This window comes from Myxine glutinosa, chromosome 7, assembly GCF_964187855.1.
Source record: "Myxine glutinosa chromosome 7, kmMyxGlut1.1, whole genome shotgun sequence".
Lineage (NCBI taxonomy): Eukaryota > Metazoa > Chordata > Myxini > Myxiniformes > Myxinidae > Myxine > Myxine glutinosa.
The window spans coordinates 102,743,352-102,765,007 of record NC_136267.1 but is presented as its reverse complement, the minus strand read 5'-3'; the positions used below and the strand labels follow the sequence as shown (position 1 = coordinate 102,765,007).

Genomic DNA, 21,656 nt, shown 5'->3' with positions numbered 1-21,656 from the left:
CAGTTCTCCCAGATTTGAAGAGTGCCTTCTCCCAACTGCTGTTTTCGGATCTATCCACAGGTGTTCAATAGGATTTATATCTGGACTCATTGCTGGCGGCCACTTCAGAACAGTCCAGCGTTTTGTCTTGAACCATTCCTGGGTGCTTTTTGAAGTGTGTTTGGGGTCATTGTCCTGCCGTAAGACCCATGACCTTCAACGGAGACCCAGCTTTCTGACACTGGGTTGAACATTGCACTCCAAAATGCCTTGGTAATCTGATTTCATGATGCCATGCACACATTCAAGACACCCAGTGCCATAGGCAGCACAGCAACCCCAAAACATCACTGAACCGCCTCCATGCTCGACTGTAGGGAAGGTGTTCTTAATTTTGTTTTCTGTCAACATAGAGATGATGTGCTTTCCCAAAAAGCTCGAATTTGGACTCATCTGTCCACAGGTCATTCGCCCAGAAAGATTTTGGCTTGTTCAGGTGTGTTTTTGGCAAACTTCAGTCAGGCTTTCTTGTCTCTTTCTTTTTTTTCTTCTTTTTCTTCTTCTTTTTTTTTTCTTCTCTCTCTCTCTCTCTCTCTCTCTCTCTCTCTCTCTCCAGTGGGGTCCTCCTGGGTCTCCTACCATAGAACCCCCTTTCATTGAGTTGATGACGGATGGTGCGAGTTTAAGCTTTCGTAACTTGTTTCTGAAGGTCAGCTTGATTCTGTTTGGCAGTTGATCGAGGTGCTTTCTCCATGATTCGAACAATGTTTCGCTACAATCTTTGATCAAGTTCTCTTGCAGCCACGTCCAGGGAGGTTGGCTACAGTTTCATGGGCCTTAAACTTCCTGATAACATTGCGTACGGTGGACACAGGAACATCAAGGTCTCTGGAGATGTACTTGTAGCCTTGAGATTGTCCATGCTTGGCTAAAATATTGTGTCTGGCCTCCTCAGACAATTCTCTGGTTTTCTTTCTGTTCTCCATGCTCATTGCGGTACCCACAGTGACGCAAAACAGCAGAATGTCTCCTTTTTCTGTTCAAACTGGTTGAATGAGTGATTTAAAAAATTTTTTCTCACCATCGGTGAGTTCAATTCCAAAGTAAAGGAGAATCACCTGCTTGAAATCTATTTCTAACAACTTCCAAAAGGTGCTAATAATATTGTCCGGGCCATTTTAGGATTTCTGTGTGGAATAAGCTAAGATTTAGTAATTTTTTCAGCTTTTTTTGTTTTGTTCCACTGCAAACCAAAGAAATACAAATGTGGATACCAAAATATTTTTTTATATCAATTTTCTGGAAGAAATGGTGCATTATTTGAAAAATGTGCAAGTGTGCTAATATTTTTGGCCATGACTGTATAGTCGATGTTTGTTCACTCAGGGTTACTGTATCAAAACATGGTGACCTTATTGTATTTTCATGTACAAATTATTGCGTAATGACCGAATAAATTATTATTCACATATAAATTATTGGCTGTGTTCTCATGTACAAATTTACCAGACTCTGTGGCATCGTGGTAAAGAGCGTCTACTCTGAATCTGGGAAGTCAGTGGTTCAATTCAGACACGGGCCAAGTTATACCCAATTTTTATAATTGTACATAGTGCTTCCGAGCTTGACATTCAGCATTTATATAGAGGATAGAGCATGACAACAACATGGTTGGCATCCATGGGTGGAGGAAATTTCTCCCTAATTGCCCCGCTGAGTATGAAGAGAGAAAAAAGACGTCACAAAGATGTCATTAGCAGTCTGGTGTTGTCTCGTGTGAGTGTGTCGTTGGTTGTTATCTTCACATGTGAGTTTCGGAAGGTGGAACCGAAGTATTCGCTTCCGTTTCAGTAAGGGATCACGATTCATGGAACAAGTTATGAAGTTTTCTTGTTCTCAACGTTTTGTTTTGAAAGCTTTTTTTCAAACTTCAGTTCATTTGTTGTAATATTCCCAGGGATGGATTTTAAGATCTCCATAAGGTTCTTTATCATTCCTGTTGCTCCAATTATCACTGGTACAATTTTGGCGCTCTTCGGCTTCCAGGATCCTTTGACGAGTGTCTGCGTATGTGTCCCCAACCCTTCAACAAAAAATGGTTAAACACCAACAACAATAATGGTTACTGTTTAACCATTTAGAAACAGGAAAATACAAGAAAGATTACTTCATGTATTGATACCTATAAACATTCACTGTTGCATTATAGTTCAGGAAGAAAGAGGTGAAAGAGTATATCCAAACAATGTCAAAGCACCACTCGTACAATGTCTGCTTTTACACAGCTCATACAATGTTTGTTTACATCAATTGTATGATTGTAAACAATCAGATATATGCAGGATCGGTTTGAAAGGAAGTAGTCTTATTTTATTTTAAGGTATGCTCTGTAGGAAAATGACAAAATTCTTCCTGTACATTCACTAATTAGTTTTATTTGTGTGTTCAATAAAACATGACAGCATACTATTGCATTTTTTACATTTTATCCAGCCAAATACAAATACCTTTGCTGGCAAATTACTTTACTTAACTATACTTAAAAATAAAAGGAAGAAAAATAAACTGCAAAAAGTGAATGCAATATAACAACTGTATAACAACAAGGCTAACCCCTGCTCTAGCAGGGAAAATGGCCTTAAAATGCCTGTTGTTGTTGTTCATTAATCAGTAGCAGCAACAAGGATGGACAAAGAATAAAGTGCCCAATGAGGGGCAGACGGTAGAAACTTGCCATTTTGAGACGTCACCTTTTTTAAACTTCATGAGACCCACCGCAGAATAGCCTGTCCACGCACCATTAACGCATCGGTCCATACAGTGCAAAGCCTCCTCAAATTTACAAGCATCGTGCATTGTACCCGTTGTTCAAACGGAGTCAAAGGAGTACAGCTGTGCCATTGGTCAGGCTCATCCGTGGCCGGGTCAACGTCGCCTTGAAAAACAGTTTCTGGACACCACCCACGTGACATTCCAACCTGTAGTCTTTTACATGTGGGTGATCGAGGGCCAGATTCAACTATGTTGCTTGTAACCATGTTTGGCAAATTTGCATCAAGCGTTGGGATGAAGACGAGGGTGACAAGTAGGGAAGCAACAGTTGAATCAGATCAAACGTCAGTGCTATCAGATGCATCCTTGGTATCCCTGCCAAAGAAACAAAACTCGATTATCATTTACTGTACATGTCAAAAAGGTGACTCTGTGGCTGATGAGATTATTCTGTTTTGAAGAATCACGAAATAGGAAGGAAATTTATAAAGTTTGGATAAATACATGAAGGCATGTCCCTGAGCACTTTTTACTCGTTTATAGGTGTCCACACAGTGTTGAGGTGTTGCAGTGTTGAGGAAGGATGAAAGTGACTGGTTGAGAAGAGCGATGGAAATGAATGTAGAAGGAAGTAGAGGATGGGGAAGACCGAGAAAGACTTGGCTAAAGATGGTGGAAGAAGAAATGCGGGCAAGGGGGTTAACAAGGAGAGATGCAGAAAATAGGGCAAAATGGAGAAGATTATCATGGGGACCGCAAGGCTAACCCCCGCTCCAGCAGGGAAAATGGCCTTAAAATGCATGTTGTTGTTGTATAGGTGTCCACACGTTCAACACAAATCCTTCAGTAGAATGCTTCAGACCCTTTTCACGTTAATTCATTGAGCGTTTATTTTTTCACATTCTGGCAAGAAGCTGAATTAATATTTTCATCTATTTGCGGCAAAGTTTCACAAATTTTAATTGACAAAGCATTATTTTGTTAAGGTGGGTGAGGTTTCACAAAAATCTTGTATCTATGATTTGACATGTATTTTAAACAATGGTATCCTGAACATGAATAGACGGCACTATCTTTGAAACTCCAATGAGAACGTCTATAAAACGAGATGGTATTCTTAGAATACTTACCCTGTGCAGCCTGGGGAAAGAGAGAGATATGGGGGGGGGGGGGGGGGGGTGGGGGGGGGGAGTTGGGCAAGAGAGAGAGATGGGGTGAAAAGAGATAGGGTGAAGAGAGAGAGATAGATGGTCAGTCGATTTGCAGTATACATCGTCATGTCGGACTGCGTATTGGTTCTGCTTTACTTATGCAACTAGATGATATACTTGCCCTGCACAGACAACTTGGTGCTAGCCAACGCTTCTGTTTTGAAGGTTGTTTTTTTTATTTGATCCAATATGGCTGCCAGACCACGTGAGCGATTACATCATAAATTTATATTCTGTAATACAATTGCTACGTAGATCACGCTCAAATTTCAAACTGATCAGACTAGGCATTGTCCCTGTCAAATTATGATCTCATAATTACAGCACCAATGACGTCATCGTTAAAAACACCTATTCCCCATGCGGAGTTCTTTATAATGAGCCACGTTACAATTTTTTCCATGGAGCAGTTTTGGAGATAGAGGTGTAACGTTTTTCAATTTTTCCAAGATGGCGCCTGTACCACGTGACCTATTACATCATAAATATCATTAAATTATTCTACAGGAGGAGGCGCTTCTATGGTGACAATTTCGTGTACATCAGACCAACAGTTTGCAGAGAAAAAAAATCGTACTGATCGGATGAAGTGTTATTACTTGTCGAATTATGACGTCATAACTAAGGCAACGATGACAGCACTAACACATCTTATTCCTCATGGGGAGGACTTGACAATGAGCCATGTTTCAATTTTTCCCATTGAGCGGTTTCAGAGATATAGAGGTACGACGTTTTTCCATGATGGTGCCTGTACCACGTGACCTATGACGTCATCATTCTCATAACAATATTCTACAGGAGGAGGTGCTCTTATGGTGAAAATTTTGTGTCAATCGGACCAAGAATTGCAGAGCAAAAACAATTCATACTGATTGAATAAAGCATTGTATTTGTCGAATTATGATGTCATAAATAAGGTACCGATGATATCATAATTAACATATCTTATTCCCCATGGGGAGTTCTTTATAATGAGTCATATCTCAATTTTTTCAATGCGGCGCTTTCGGAGCTACAGAGGTGCAAAGTTTTTCAGTTTTTCCAGGATGTCGCCCGTACCACATTAGCTATGACGTCATAATTATCATTACAAAATTCTACAGGAGATGCACCAATGGTGAAAATTTCCTGTCAATCGGACCAAGAATTGCAGAGAAAAAAACAACTCATACTGATTGAATCAAGCATTGTATTTGTTGAATTATGACGTCATAAATAAGGTACTGATGACATCATAATTAACATATCTTATTCCCCATGGGGAGTTCTTTACAATGAGCCATGTTTAATTTTTTTTTTTTCCATGGAGCGGTTTCAGAGATATGCAGGTGCAACATTTTTCGATTTTTCCAAGATGGCACCTATACCACGTGACCAATGACGTCATAATTATTAAAATATTCCACAGGAGGAAGCACTCTTATGGTACAAATTCCGTGTCCATCGGACTAGCAGTTGGAGGAAAATAGTTTTTTTCATGCTGATCAGATCAAGCGTTGTACTTGTCGAATTATGACGTCCTAATTAAGGCACCGGTGGAGTCATCATGAACATATCTTATTCCCCATGGGGAGTACTTGACAATGAGCCATGTTTCAACTTTTTCCATTGAGCGGTTTGGGAGATATAGAGGTGTAACGTTTTTCAAAGATGGCATCCGTACCACGTGACCTATGACATCATAATTATGAATAAAAAAATCCTACAGGAGGTGCTCCTATGGTAAAATTTCGTATCAATCGGACCAACGGTTGCTGAGAAAATGAATTTTAAAAATGCAGACGTACGCCACATGTACGCAATCGAATGCCTAACCCTGCTTTTCGCTTCGCGAGCGCAGGGTAATAAAGAGCCCCGAGTGGGGTGACAGTCATCTCTTGAGGTTGTAGTTCAGACCTCTGCTGATTTTGGGGAAGCCAAATTTCTTACCACATATATATATATATATATATATTTTTTTTTTTCTCTGAAAGAACATGGTTTGTACACGGGAATGAAGTTTCCTCACTTCAAGGCCAATTGTGGAGGCGTTCAGAGGTTGACAGATAGAACGGGAGGAGGAATGGCATGGCAGATTTGAGATGGGCACTGATGTCATAAGGGCCCATTGCTGAAGCAGGGCCAAAGCCAGACTGAACTTCCTCTATCATTTAAAAATATTTTACAATAATCAATGAACAATCCCATATGTATACGTGGATCCCAATCTGATCTTTTCTACCCACATCAACCCAACCTAACCGACGTCTCTTACAGAATATCTTTCATCCCCCCTCTTCTCCCTTTTCTCTCCTTTTATTTTACTCTTCAACGATTCATCGATTCCCTTAACTGTGACCCCACTGTCAGTATGTTTTCGTTCCATCAGCTCAGTCTTCCACAAGTCGAGATCTCTTGTAGATATAAATATTATATTATTATAAAATTACTCCTGAGTTTTTCTATGTTCTTGAGGCCATGTCTCCCTTTCTTCTGCAACTCCCTCTTCTTGTGCTGTGGTGCATCTCTACATTGTTGTCCTCATGTTTCCCTTTCACTCTACTTTGTGTCTTTACCTCTTTGTGTTCAAATTGTGATAGTGCAGGTGATTTGACTGTAATCAGAAAAGTGGTAATCACACACGTTTCAGGATACGACGGTGAAGTTCCTCCATTAGACGCTCCATCTCTATCACTGCAAAATACACAACCAGAGAAAAAGATTGTAAAAAAAAAAAAAAAATGATGTGAGAGAGAAGACTTAAGATACACAACCGATTGCAAATCTCTACACAACAACAACAACAGGCATTTTAAGGCCATTTTCCCTGCAAGAGCGGGGGTTAGCCTTGCGGTCCTCATGACAATGTTCTCCATTTTGCCCTATTTTCTGCATCTCCCCTTGTTAACCCCCTTGCCCGCATTTCTTCTTCAACCATCTTTAGCCAAGTTTTTCTCAGTCTTTCCCGTCCTCTACTTTCTTCTACATTCATTTCCATCACTCTTCTCAACCAGTCACTTTCATCCTTCCTCAACACATGACCAAACCATCTCAACCTTTTCCTCTTCACAGCATCCATCACAGGCTCTATTCCCATCATCTTTCGCAATTCATCATTTGTCTTCCTCTCTCTCAACGATACTCCACACATCCACCGAACCAATCGCATTTCCACCCTTTCCAGCCTTCGTTGCTGCTCTACGTTCATTACCCATGTCTCACTCCCATAAATCATAACACTTCTCACACATGCAGCATACACCTTTCCCTTCAGCTTCAACGACACTCCCCTCCTCGTCAGCACGCCACTCAGTTCCCAAAACTTCTTCCATGCACATCTCACTCGAGCAACCGTTGCCGAATCTGATCCACCTTCTCCATTCAGCATGTCTCCTAGGTAACAAAATGTTTTCACACCTTCCAGCTTCACGCCATCTCCAAGATCCAACTCAACATTTCCTCCATCTGCAGCTCCCTCTGTGCACACCTTACACTTGAATGTAGCTGCCACACTGGTTAATGACCCTCTCAAACCACTACATTTTTGATGAACCCACTCAGCGCACATTGTACATTGGGTGGAATTCACTCCGACACCCTTCCTGCACACAGCACACGGCCACTTCCCAGTTCTTTCCACCTCACCACATGCTTTACCACTTGCCATTACCTTCGTTTTTCCAATATTCACCTTCAGACCTTTTGTCTCCATACATTCCTTCCACTTGTTCATCTTCTCCTTCAGTCCATCCATACTTTCTGCAATCAACACCAGATCATCTGCATACAACAACTCCCACGGTAAACCCTCCTTTACGTTCTGAGCCAGCACCTCCATCACAGCTACAAATAGTAGTGGACTTAGTACCGACCCCTGATGCACTCCCACCTTCACCTCAAACTCACCACTGTTCCCGTCCTTCGTCCTTACAGCTGTGTGCGCTCTTTTGTGCATTGCCATCACTACTCTGATCAACCATTCCTCCACTCCTAACTTCCTCGATGCCCATGTCACTACTTCACGTGGAACCCTATCGAATGCTTTCTCCAGATCAACAAACCTTCTCCTGCAACTGCCTCGCAATAAAAAGCGCATCTGTCGTTCCTCTTCCTGGCATAAATCCAAACTGCATTTCGTCAATCTTCACTTTCTTCCTTATCCTCCTCTCCAACACTCTTTCCAATACCTTCATTCCATGCTCCAATAACTTTATCGCTCGATACGAGCTACAGTCCAGAGGGTCACCTTTCCCCTTGTATAGAGGGACGAGGGTACTCAGTTCCCAATCCACTGGAATGCGGCCTTCTTTCACCACCAGATTGCAGTGTCATTCTCTTCACACCCCAATTTCCCGCTGCCTTCAACATATCTCCCACAACTCCCGTCGGCCCTCCCACTTTTCTACTCTTCATTGCTTTTATCGCTTCCTCAACTTCCTTCTCGGTTATCTTCTCTGCTGGTCCTAAAACTGGGTTACTCTCTATGTTGCCATCCCATTCATTCTCTGTATTCAACAGCATTTCCATATATCTCTTCCATCTTCCTTTAATTCCATCTGGGTCCACAACGATTTGTCCCACTTCATCCTTCAAGCAACTCACCCCCATCACATCACACCTCTCTTTCGCTATCTGCTTTGCAATCCTGAATACCGCTCTCTGACCCTCTTCCAAATCCAAGCGTTCTCCGAACATTTTCCTACATGCCTCCTGTGCCTTTGCTACCTCTTTCTTTGCAGCCTTCCTGGCTGCCTTATAACTTTCATGCTCTGCCTTTTCTGCCCCCATACCCTTCGCCTTCTGTTAACATTGAGAGAGAGAGAGTGAGAGAGAGAGAGAGAGCAGACTTAAGATACACAACCGATTGCAAATCTCTATGTGGTGCACAATGATACTTCATGGTAAGAAACGGGTTTCAAAAGTTCACAACCCGAGTATGAAGGAAACACCGGGCATTTCTGTTGTTGCAACTTTCAAACACGACGTAGTTTGCATTTGCAGTCATAATTGTGAATACTCAACACCAGTTTGGGCACTAAATTCTGGATCCTGTTCTTTATTTAAAAACTTTGTGCTTTACAAATAGCATGCGTGTTGAAAAACAGGTTAAAGCAAGTAACATGCCTAATTTACAATTTTTGACAATGGAGAAGATCACATAAAAAATATTTAATGAATGATTAATTATTAAAAGTCTATGGAGACAGTGTACCATCTTATCAAGAGTTACAAGTGGGCTTTGGAATTTCATCTTGACAGAGAGGGTCAATTGAAGATGACCCCAGGTCGGAGAGTCCTGAAAGATTAACACCGATATAATCTTCCAAGGGACGCACTATAGGTGCACACACGTAAGATAAATAGAGTTTCGACAAAAATACAATTGTGAACAATTACTTAACTTCGAGTGTGCGTGAAGATCGGCACAGCTTCGAAAAATCCTATCCTTGCACTTGGGATCTTCACCCTTGCACTTTTTTCAAATAATGCACCATTTCTTCCAGAAAATTGTTGAAATTAAAAAACATTTTGGTATCCAGAGTATTTCTTTGGTTTGCAGTGGAACAAAACAATAAAAAAGCTGAAAAAATTACAAAATCTTAGCTTATTCAACACAGAAATCCTAAAATGGCCCGGACAATATTATTGGCACCTTTTAGAAGTTGTTAGAAATAATTAGATTTCAAGCAGGTGATTCTCCTTTACTTTGGAATTGAACTCACCTGTGGTGAGTTGTCGGTGCCTGCAATATAAAAATCACTCCTTCAACCAGTTTGAATCGAGAAAAGGAGTAATTCTGCTGTTTTATCTCACTGTGTGTACCACAATGAGCATGGAGAAAAAGAAAAACAGAATTGTCTGAGGAGGTCAGAGACAAGATTGAAGCCAAGCATGGACAATCTCAAGGCTACAAGTCCATCTCCAGAGACCTTGATGTTCCTGTGTCCACCATACGCAATGTTAACAGGAAGTTTAAGGCCCATGGCATTGCAGCCAACATCCATGGACGTGGCCGCAAAAGAAAACTTGATGGAAGATTGCAGCGAATAATTGTTTGAATGGTGGAGAAAGCACCTCGATCAACTGCTAAACAGATTCAAGCTAACCTTCAGACACAAGGTAGGACAGTTTCAACTCGCACCATCCGTCACCAACTCAATGAAAGGGGGTTCTATGGGTGGAGACCCAGGAGGACCCCACTGCTGAGAGAGACAAGAAAGCCTGCCTGGAGTTTGCCGAAACACATCTGAACTAGAACGGCACTCAGTAGAGAGCGTACCTCCGCCTGGTTGGCCATATCACTCAATGGTGAAGAATCACTTAAAAATTCTACGAGCTGGATCCGGATCTTCACCAAAATTGAATCGATTTTTCCTTGACACACACACAACGTATCCACCAAGTTTCGTCCAAATCCGTCCATAACGTTTTGAGATGTCCTGCAATGTATAGTTTTTAGCCCTATCTCCCAATGGGGAAGAATCGCTTAAAATTTTAAAATAATTCTCATATCCGAATCCATATTCAGATCTACACCAGAATTGAATCGATTCTTCCTTGGCACACACACAACCTGTCCACGAGGTTTCGTCCAAATCAATCCATATTTTTTTTGAAATATCCCGCAATGTATAGTTTTTGGCCCTATCTCCCAATGGTGAAGAATCGCTTTAAAAATTCTAGTAGCTGTATCCGAATCCGGATCTTCACAAAAATGTAATCATTTCGTCCTTGTGACATGCGCTACATCTCTGCCAAATTTCGTCCGAATTTGTCCACAACTTTTCGAGATATTTTGTTCATAAACAGACAGGGGTGAAAACATAACCCCCATCCACCTTTGGTGGCAGAGGTAACAAGCCAAAATCCTTCTGGGACAATATCCTGTGGACAGATGAGACCAAATTAGAGCTTTTTGGTAAAGCACATCATCTCTATGTTTACAGAAAACAAAATGAAGCGTTCAAAGAAAAGAACACCTTCCCTACAGTCAAGCATGGAGGAGGTTCAGTGACGTTTTGGGGTTGCTGTGCTGCCTCTGGTACAGAGTGCCTTGAATGTGTGCATGGCATCATGAAGTCAGGAGAATACCAAGGCATTTTAGAGGACAATGTTCAACCCAGTGTCAGAAAGCTGGGTCTCCAACGAAGATCATGGATCTTGCAGCAGGACAATGACCCCCAAACACACTTCAAAAAGCATCCAGGAATGGTTCAAGACAACACACTGGACTGTTCTGAAGTGGCCAGCGATGAGTCCAGATCTAAATCCCATTGAACACCTGTGGGGAGATCTGAAAACATCAGTTGGGAGAAGGCACCCTTCAAATCTGAGAGAACCTGAGCAGTTTGCACAAGAAGAGTGGGTCAAACTGCCAGTAGAGAGGTGTAGGAGGCTCATTCATGTCTATAGGAAGCGTTTAGACTGCAGTTATTTTGTCCAAAGGCTGTGCTACCAAATATAAAGTCTAGGGTGTCAATAATTTTGTCAATGCCATTTCTTTTCATCTTCTGATTAAAAAGGATATATTAAGTTTTGAATAAAAAACAAGGGTTCTGTAATATCAACAGTAAAACAGAGAATTGTGGAGACCAAATACTTTTGTCAATTTCAACTTATTTTTAGAGAAAATTGTGAGTTATTTGAAAAAAGTGCAAGGTTGCCAATATTTTTGGCCACGACTGTATTAACTTGCATTTTTCGGAGAATTTTTTCTGAAAAGTGCCCTGCATATTATACATGATGGTGTATTTCACATGAGTGATTATGGTGTATTGAAAAAGAAAGTGGTTTGTATCGTGCATGTTTCATATCTGTGATAGGCTGAGAATATTTTAAATACCTTTTGTACTACACAAAGGGACATTTCAATTCAAACTCGATGATTTAGAATAGTCATTAAGAGCTTTATGAAAACTTACGGATGATTAAGAGCAACATGCTCAGAATTTTCAGCCTGCACCCTGCAACAATGAAACACAATTAAATGTAAGCGAAGTAGGGAAAAAAAATTTTGAAGAAAAAAAATAGTCATTAATCATTTCCCCTATAACTCGTTAGGGTTAGGGTTAGGGTTATCACAGATATGAAACACTGTGTTTCATATCTGTGATAGGCTGAGAATATTTACAATACCTTTTGTACTACACAAAGGGACATTTCAATTCAAACTCAATGATTTAGAAGTCATTAAGAGCTTTATCAAAGCTTACGGATGATTAAGATCAGCAAGGTCAGATTTGTCAGCCTGCACCTTGCAACAATGAAACACAATGAAATGTAAGCGAACAAGGGGAAAAAACTTTTGAAGAAAAAAACAGTCATTAATCACAATTTGTAAATAAAATACTTCAAGTAAAAATATGCAAATAATAAAATCAAACTGAAGCAATTCCATACAATGTATTTAAATCTAACTTACATATTCTCAGTAACAAAATCAACATCTAATTCAGGTTGGCCTGTTTGGTGTTCCATTGAAAAGTAGCTGGACCAACATTAAAAATACATTGTGAAAATGAATGATTATACAGCATTGAAAAATAAAGTGGTTTGTATTGTCGGACACGTTTCGTATCTATGATAGGCCGAGTGTATTTTTAAACAACGCTCGTACTACATAAACAGACATTTCGATTCAAATTCAGCGAATTATAATCATCATGAAGAGATTAATCAAAACTCACGGAGTAAGAAGATTATGCTTCGATGTCCGTTTTCTGCAAACATGAAAGATAATTAAATGCAAGCGAAGTGGGGAAAAACTTTTGAAGAAAATAAAAAATTGTTTGTTTTTTTTGTAAAATAAATAGCCCAAGTAAAACAAATTAAGTATAAATCAAACTGAAGTTAGTCAATACATCGTATTGAAATCGAACTTACATCCTTGGAACAATAATCTATCCTTGTTGACCTGTTTGGTGTTTCCATCTGGGTACACAGCTCTTCAATGCTGAGGTGTCAGGTTCTAATCCCAAATACAGTGTTGCTTTGTCCATCATCTCAATGGAATACTGCTCTCCCCTATGGGCTGGTGCTCCTGCCTTACACCTAGCTCGGCTTCACGCTGTTGAAACCAAAGCTTTCAGAATCATTGGAATCTCCCCCGATGAAGCTAACTCCGTGGGCCTCTCACTCACTCATCGCAGGCAGGTTGGTGGTCTTTCTGTCTTCTACCGAGTCCTCTCCGGCCTTTCCCCCCCATCTCTATCTGTGCTCTGTCCCCCAAATATTCCTACAGGTCACACAAGATCTGCCAGTAACCCTCTACTGGTGAAATTGGCAAAATCAAGACTCTCTGCTCACCTTCACTCCTTCATTCCTCTTTACTCCCACCTCTGGAACAAACTCCCTCACTCTCTTCAATCCCAATCCTCCCTCCAGGTCTTTAAAACAGCTGTTCACCACAATCTCTTGTCTTCCCTCATCCATAACCATGATCTCTTCTACCCCCGTTAATTCACCCCAAATCCACTTTTTCTTTGAAATACCGACTTCTTTGTTTCCTGGAAGTTCCGGCAGTGTCCATGTGTTTTATACCTTTCCCACAATCCCCCCACCCCCTCCCCTCCTGCCTTCCCATGCCTCCTACCCCCAAGCCCTCTCCCTCCCACAGATCTTCCGTTGTCCCTGTTCTCTGCTGTTGGACTTGTGTGCTTCCCTCTCTCTCCCCATCTTGTCTCCCGCTCCCTTTATTGTATGTTTTGTGTGTCCGTCTGTTTTTTGTTATTTTTGTTATTGATGTTAGCTATTTCACGAGCCTCAATCTTGTGTACAAAAAAATAAAAATTTGATGTCCTTATAATACATGCGAATGTACATGGATGTCTCCTAACGCCTTTGTGTAGCAGGTGATTTATGAACATACTCATCCATGAGTCTGAAAGTACTGCAAAAAAAAAAAAAAAACTTCTAGAAACATCGTCTTTACATGGCTCATCAGTTTGCTACAAATATTGTGAACCCATATTCACAGAAGTTTGCTTTAAAAGAGGTCAAAGCTCAGAACAGAAAAGACTGGACCCAAACGGCAAAAACTATCAGCAGGGTGGAGAACATGTAGATTGTAGACAAAGTACCGAGAGACATAATAACAAAATTATAAAAGGAAGATCATGGGGCTGCTCAGGAAGTGGTTCAGCCCGAGTAAACTATCTCGGTAGTGGGGAATGGGAGACTTAATGAGATGGACATGAGCTGTCATTTTCAAGAACCCCACATATGTTAATGATGTCATCGGTGCCTTCGTTATGATGTCACAATTCGACAAGTATAACACTTCATTCAAACAGTATGAATTTTTTTTTCTCTGCAACTGTTGGTCTGATGGACACAAAATTTTCACCGGAGGAGCGCCTCTTCCTGCAGAATATTTTAATAATTATGACGTCATAGGTCACGTGGTACAGGTGCCATCTTGGAAAAACGTTGCACCTCTCAGAAACCGCTCCATGGAAATTGGAAAAGATTAAAACGTGGCTCATTGGAAAAAAACTCCATATGGGGAATAAGTGGCGTTAACAATGACGTCATTGGTGCCATAATTATGACGTCATCATTCGACAGGGACAACACTGTCTGATCAGTTTGAAATTTCTTGAGCGTGATCTGGACAACAATTATATTAGAGAATATAAATTAATGATGTCGTCGCTGACGTGGTCTGGCAGCCATATTGGATCAAAGAAAAAAAATCCTTCAATAACAGAAGATTTTGGCTAGCACCAAGTTGACTGCACAGCGTAAATATTCCAAGAATACCATCTAGTTTTTTTTTTTTGTTTTTTTTTAAACACACAAAGACCCAGTTTTCATTCATGCAATCCCTTGGAGTTCCCTTAGTATGCATGCAAAGTTTGGGGCCGCTAGGTTTCATGGTTTTTGAGTTATGGAGGAGTCCAACGCACGCACACACCCTTTTATTATTATAGATATAAAAAGATGAGGCAAGAACATAATAAGAGGAAAGAAAATAGCATTGTGGCAAATTGCATTTTACCAATACAGGGAAAGCTTGCACAGACATCACAAGATGAGGATGCATTACATAATTGAAGGACAAGGACCATCAATCAATGGAGGAGGTACATATGTTAGTTGGCTTGGGATCAGTGCCATGGTGCTGCCCTATTCTGGGTAAAATCTGGTTTAGGTTCACTCACTCTATACCTTGGCAGTTGTATCTGCTGCATTATTAGTCATGTACAAGTCAAGTACACAATTCACACGTGGAACATGTCTTTCAATTCTGACAAATCTCACACTCTCACTTTGTCTCTCTGAAAAGACCGCCTGGACAACCCTCCCATCTACTTTCTCAACAATCCTCTTGAAGAAGTTCTGTCACTCAAGCTTTTGGGTCTCACTATCTGCCATGATCTTTCTTGAGAAAACCACATTTCCAAGCTGGCCTCCAAAGCCAGCCGCTGACTGGGCATCTGCCGTCGTGCGAAGTCCTTCCTTGGCACACCTGAGCTGTTAAACACATACAAGTTTTCATCTGCAGCTTGATGGAGTACTGCTCTCCCCTCTGTGCTGGTGCTCCTGCCTCATACATAGCTCGGCTTTTAGAATCATTGGTATCTTCTGCGATGAAGCCGATTCAGAATTCAGAATTATTGCTCACCTCCACTTTCATTCCTCTTTTTCCTGCCTCTGGAACAAACTCCCACACTCTCTTAAATCCCACTCTTCCCTCCAGGTCTTCAAAACAGCTGTCCACTACCATCTCATATGATTTTTTCCTACCCCCATTAATCCACCCAAACCCAAATCTCCAAACTCCTTCTCCAAACCCAAACTCCTTCCAATTCCATTTTCTTTCCAGAAATCCCCGGTCGTGCCCATCTTGTTTTATCCCGTGTACCCCACCCCAGCCTTCTCTCTTCCACAGATCTCAGATGTCTCTGTTCTCTGATGTTGTGCTTCCCTCTCTCACCCCCTCTTACCTCCTGCTCCCTCTGTTATATGTTCTGTGTGACCTCTGTTATATGTTCTGTGTGTTAGCTCTTCCACGAGCCTCGACTTAGTACACAAAAAATAAATAAATAGCAAATGCCAAAAACGTATCCAAAAAGACAAGTCTTCACCTCTTGCGATATATGATGACAATGATGAATGTCACAATCAGCAGAAGTACAAAAACAAGCAAAATCACATCTAGGGGTAGGAAGGGAAACAAATTCAGGCATTATAGTATAGCAGGGACATAAGAAACCACCCTCTCTATTGTAAAATAACGACTTAAAAACCTATTCTTACGAACATTTACAGCACATTTAACCAAATAAAAAAGCACACATGATATGAAGCATGTAAAATGGGAATAATAAAAAAACACACCAAACTTGTGATGTATAAACTCACATTCATGTTTTATAAACTATACTGTAGAATTAGAGCTTTAGACCCCTTAAGTAGCTTTAGACCCTAACACCATTTAGACCCCTTACACCTTTCAGACAGATTAGACAGCTTGGACCCCTAACCATTTATAACTAAACCACTAACAATATGCCGGTTGATCACTCTGCAGTTGAGTTTGTCTTTCATTATGTCATCATTCTTTTCACCTGAAAGCCAAGGAGGACCTCTCAGCTTTTTTGACAAGGACTGGATGGTCTTTTCTGGGTTCTCATTCTTCTTCCTCAGGAAGGCAGCCTTTGTACTTCCAAGCATACTTATTTATGGGCCACCCCAGCTGCGTTTGGAATTTTATGACGGCACAAGCTACACCAATCACAGCCGCAAAGGGAATCTTGGCTCAAATTTGGTCGTAATAGTTGTTATAACCCCCCCCCCCCCCCCTTCCTTTTTCTTGGATTTCCGCCCATTAAACGATTGATGGCGTAGGTGGCAGGCTGTGTGGTTTTGGCTGCTTCTTGCATCTTTCAATGCTGAGGATTCGACAGGCTTGGAGTTTTCAAAGGATTCATAGATTCTCTCCATTTCAACAATGGCATATTGTGAGGCTTCTGTTCAGAACATATGTACATTATTATTGATTTTATATTTCTATAGCTGACCAACATTTACGAAGATCTTAACACTTTATTTCACGTCGCCGTTAATACCGGGGAACAACGACGGTAACAGAGGAGGTGAAAGAGGTTAAAATTAATCAAAATTAAGGAGGTCCACCTTAGAAATGTGAAAAAAATAATTTAACAGACACTTTTAGGCACTCCTGGAACGTATGACATCAAGACGTACTCTGCCAGGAAGTATGGGTCAAGTATGGACGAACAAGGAAGTATGTAGGAGTGATCGCGTTTTTCTTTGTATTTGAGGCCGTTTCCAAAGCAATAGGTTATTTTACATGAATCGGGTGTGTTTTGAAATGTATGTTGTTTCTCATTGTCAGTTTGGAAGCAAAATGAATTCGATAACGCTCCATTCCGAAGCCGTATTAACATGTTTTACAAATTACCGAGGCAAATGTTTCTCCCCGTCACATGGCGATTGCGAGCTGTTTATAAAGAATAATGTTTATGCATATTTCCTTGAAACGTCTATAATGCAATGTTGTTTTTAAAAATGTGTTCATTAAAATTCACCCTATACAAGGGTGAAAGCTACTCAAGATTTGTAGGTTGTACAGAGTACTGTGGGTCTGAGGTTGTATAGAGTACTGTGGGTCTGAGGTTGTATAGAGTACAACTGTAATTGGTCATTGGTACTCCACACAGACTCTAATCTGTAGGTGCAGATTACAGAAAAATATCCAATGTCTACCTACTCCGATTACAGGTTCCAATATCAGCCTAGCACACACATACAAACATATACATATACAGCAATACCCCGGCCTACGTCATTAATTGGTTCCATAAGCCGTGACGTAACTCGGTTTATGACGTAAACCGGGCGTAATGCCTTTAAAATGCCTTAAAATGAAGACAAACGCCATAAAACTAGAGTAAATAACTCGCGAAAGTATATAACTATCGCTAAACCTTAAAGAACACTAAAAACACATTTTAGTCATATTTTTTAATAAGTAATGAACACAATTAATAAATGAATTTGTAAAGAATAATAAATAAAATTGTGTTATTCACCTTAAACTTGGCGTCTCTTCAGAACACAAAAAACACATTTTAGCCATATTTTTTAAAGATTAATGAACACTATATATATGCGGGGCTTCTTCGGCGACTCATCAAAACTAGTAGAGGCCTTGCGTTTCTCGACATTAAGTAGGAACTGATCCAAAGTCCCTTGAATTGTGCGCTTCTTCTCAGTTAAGATGGTCCGATACGGGATAAAAAGGTCGCTGGTGCCATTCATCATTTTTGCGAAACGCTCGGCATTTGGGTCTTGTGCCTCAAATATTGCAAGACACTTGGAGAGGTGATAAAAACCTTTCTGCATTTTGGCTACGGTGAATTTCCTTGGCTCTGGTTCTGGAAGCTCATCCTCTTCGCGGCACTCTTCCTTCAATGCCATTAAGTCCTCATTAGTTAAAGGCTGCTTGTCTGCCTCGATCAAACCGTCAAAATCCTCCTCCTCCAACTCCATCTCAAGGGCAGCGCTCAGATTTAACTTATCTTCCATCGTAACCACATTACGCTTGGAAACACGAGCACTATCCTTCTTAGGACCCATGGCTAACACAGACACAGTAAAGGAATAATCACAAAAATAACAGTGAAAGGCAAAGCAAGCAGGTGACCGCAGCACAGGACAAAATGCATATGGCGTCGCCTTTGCTTTGAATGAGAACCAGCAGCTACGCGTATGTATACTGCACGTACATTTAAAAATATTTTTAATGTGCTTTTTATTTTTATTTTTTACTTCCGTTGAACCTGGGGACGACAAAGAAGAAGACCTTTGTTGGTCGAAAGCTTGTCAAATTAAAGATCGATGTCCTGAAGCTACGTCCGCGCCTGATTTAATCTCCCGGTTATTTATTTAATGCAAATGAGACGCCCTGCTCGTACTGTGGAGTTTCTACTATTTCTCACAGTTATTTATATATATATATATATATATATATATATATATATATATATATATATATATATATATATATATATATATATATATATACAACAGGCATTTTAAAAGGCCATTTTCCCTGCGAGAGCGGGGGTTAGCCTTGAGGTTCCCATGACAATGTTCTCCATTTTGCCCTATTTTCTGCATCTCCCCTTGTTAACCCCGTGGCCCGCATTTCTTCTTCGGCCATCTTTAACCAAGTCTTTCTCGGTCTTTCCCGTCCTCTACTTCCTTCCACATTCATTTCCATCACTCTTCTCACCCAGTCACTTTCATCCTTCCTCAACACGTGACCAAACCATTTCAAACTGTTTCTCTTCACAGCATCCATCACAGGCTCTATTCCCATCATCTTTCGCAATTCATCATTTGGCTTCCTCTCTCTCAACGATACTCCACACATCCACCGAACCATTCGCATTTCCACCCTTTCCAGCCTTCGTTGCTGCTCTACGTTCATTACCCATGTCTCGCTCCCATAAATCATAACACTTCTCACACATGCAGCATACACCTTTCCCTTCAGCTTCAACGACACTCCCCTCCTCGTCAGCACACACACTCAGTTCCCGAAACTTCTTCCATGCACATCTCACTCCAGCAACCGTTGCCGAGTCTGATCCACCTTCTCCATTCAGCATGGCTCCTAGGTAACAAAATGTTTTCACACCTTCCAGCTTCATGCCGTCTCCAAGATCCAACTCAACATTTCCTCCATCTGCAGCTCCCTCTGTGCACACCTTACACTTGAATGTAGCTGTCACACTGGTTAGTGACCCTCTCAAACCACTACATTTTTGATGAACCCACTCAGCGCACATTGTACATTGAATCGAGTTCACTCCAACACCCTTCCTGCGCATAGCACATGGCCACTTCCCAGTTCTTTCCACCTCACCACATGCTTTACCACTTACCATCACCTTTGTTTCTCCGATATTCACCTTCAGACCTTTCGTCTCCATACATTCCTTCCACTTGTTCATCTTCTCCTTCAATCCATCCATACTTTCTGCAATCAACACCAGATCATCTGCATACAACAACTCCCATGGTAAACCCTCCTTTACGTTCCGAGCCAGCACCTCCATCACAGCTACAAATAGTAGTGAACTTAGTACCGTCCCCTGATGCACTCCCACCTTCATCTCAAACTCACCACTGTTCCCGTCCTTCGTCCTTACAGCTGTGCGCGCTCTTTTGTACATTGCCATCACGACTCTGATCAACCATTCCTCCACTCATAACTTCCTCAATGCCCATGTCACTACTTCACGTGGAACCCTATCGAATGCTTTCTCCAGATCAACAAACCCAAGAAACAACTTCTTCCTCTTCTCCATGTACTTCTCCTGCAACTGCTTCACAATAAAAAGCGCGTCTGTCGTTCCTCTTCCTGGCATAAATCCAAACTGCATTTCTTCAATCTTCACTTTCTTCCTTATCCTCCTCTCCAACACCCTTTCCAATACCTTCATTCCATGCTCCAATAACTTTATTGCTCAATACGAGCCACAGTCCAGAGGGTCACCTTTCCCCTTGTATAGAGGGACGAGGGTACTCAGTTCCCAATCCACTGGAATGCGGCCTTCTTTCACCACCAGATTGCAGATATCTGTCATTCTCTTCACACCCCAATTTCCCGCTGCCTTCAACATATCTCCCACAACTCCCGTCGGCCCTCCCGCTTTTCTACTCTTCATTGCTTTAATCGCTTCCTCAACTTCCTTCTCGGTTATCTTCTCTGCCGGTCCTAAAACTGGGTTACTCTATATGTTGCCATCCCATTCATTCTCTGCATTCAACAGTATTTCCATATATCTCTTCCATCGTCCTTTAATTCCATCTGTATCCACAACGATTTGTCCCACTTCATCCTTCAAGCAACTCACCCCCATCACATCACACCTCTCTTTCGCTATCTGCTTTGCCATCCTGAATACCGCTCTCTGACCCTCTTCCAAATCCAAGCGTTCTCCGAACATTTTCCGACATGCCTCTTGCGCCTTTGCTACCTCTTTCTTTGCAGCCTTCTTGGCTGCCTTATAACTTTCATGCTCTTCCTTTTCTGCCCCTGTACCCTTTGCCTTCTGCCACTCTTTGAACTTCTTCCTCTTCTCGTCAATCTTCTTTCCAACTTCATCATCCCACCACCATGTTTCCCAGTGCCTCGTTGGTCCTTTTGTCCATCCACATACCTCACCAACGGCTCCCAACAGGCTTTCTTTCATTGACATCCAACCACTTTCAAGCTCAACCACATCATCCTCTACCATACTCAGCCTCTCTTTTAATGCCTCCCTCACTGTCACCTCTTTCAACCTCCACACCTTCATTCTCGGTTGGTACTTCACCCGCCGAGCTCTCCTCGCACCTTTCAACCTTATGCCGCAGACAACCAAGTGGTGCTGTGAAACAGCCTCCTCCCCCGGGATCACCTTTGTGCACCGGAGGTGCCCCCTATCTCGCCTACGCACCATCAGGTACAGGTAGTAAACGGTTGTCGTCGACCCACCTGACGTGTATGTAACAAGCTTATTATCCTCTTTCTGGAACTGAGTATTACAAATCAACAAATCAGCTCCTTCAGCAAACTCCAAAATCCTTTCACCTTCTCCATTTCTCACACCATATCCGTAACCCCCATGAACTCCCTCAAAACCGTCCATACTCCTTCCCACATGTCCATTTAGGTTTCCTCCTACCACA

General features: G+C 41.5%; 2 protein-coding genes across 3 annotated transcripts in view; both read right to left on the bottom strand.

The window, feature by feature from the left end:
* MRPS31 (mitochondrial ribosomal protein S31) overlaps positions 1-21,656 on the bottom strand; it is a 396,402-nt gene that overhangs the window by 139,146 nt on the left and 235,600 nt on the right. The window lies entirely within an intron of this gene.
* LOC137431617 (CD166 antigen) overlaps positions 2,395-21,656 on the bottom strand; it is a 113,918-nt gene continuing 94,656 nt past the window's right edge. The window contains exons 13-19 of one of the 2 annotated variants that reach the window (XM_068123139.2): positions 16,034-16,103; positions 12,632-12,664; positions 12,367-12,432; positions 12,158-12,192; positions 11,867-11,908; positions 6,588-6,638; positions 2,395-3,126 (exon numbers count right to left, since the gene is read on the bottom strand). In XM_068123139.2, coding sequence (XP_067979240.2) covers positions 2,999-3,126; positions 6,588-6,638; positions 11,867-11,908; positions 12,158-12,192; positions 12,367-12,432; positions 12,632-12,664; positions 16,034-16,103 — 425 coding nt within the window. In that variant the 3' untranslated portion in view covers positions 2,395-2,998. The remainder of the gene's footprint in view (positions 3,127-6,587; positions 6,639-11,866; positions 11,909-12,157; positions 12,193-12,366; positions 12,433-12,631; positions 12,665-16,033; positions 16,104-21,656) is intronic. The other variant, XM_068123140.2, reaches the window with a different exon arrangement.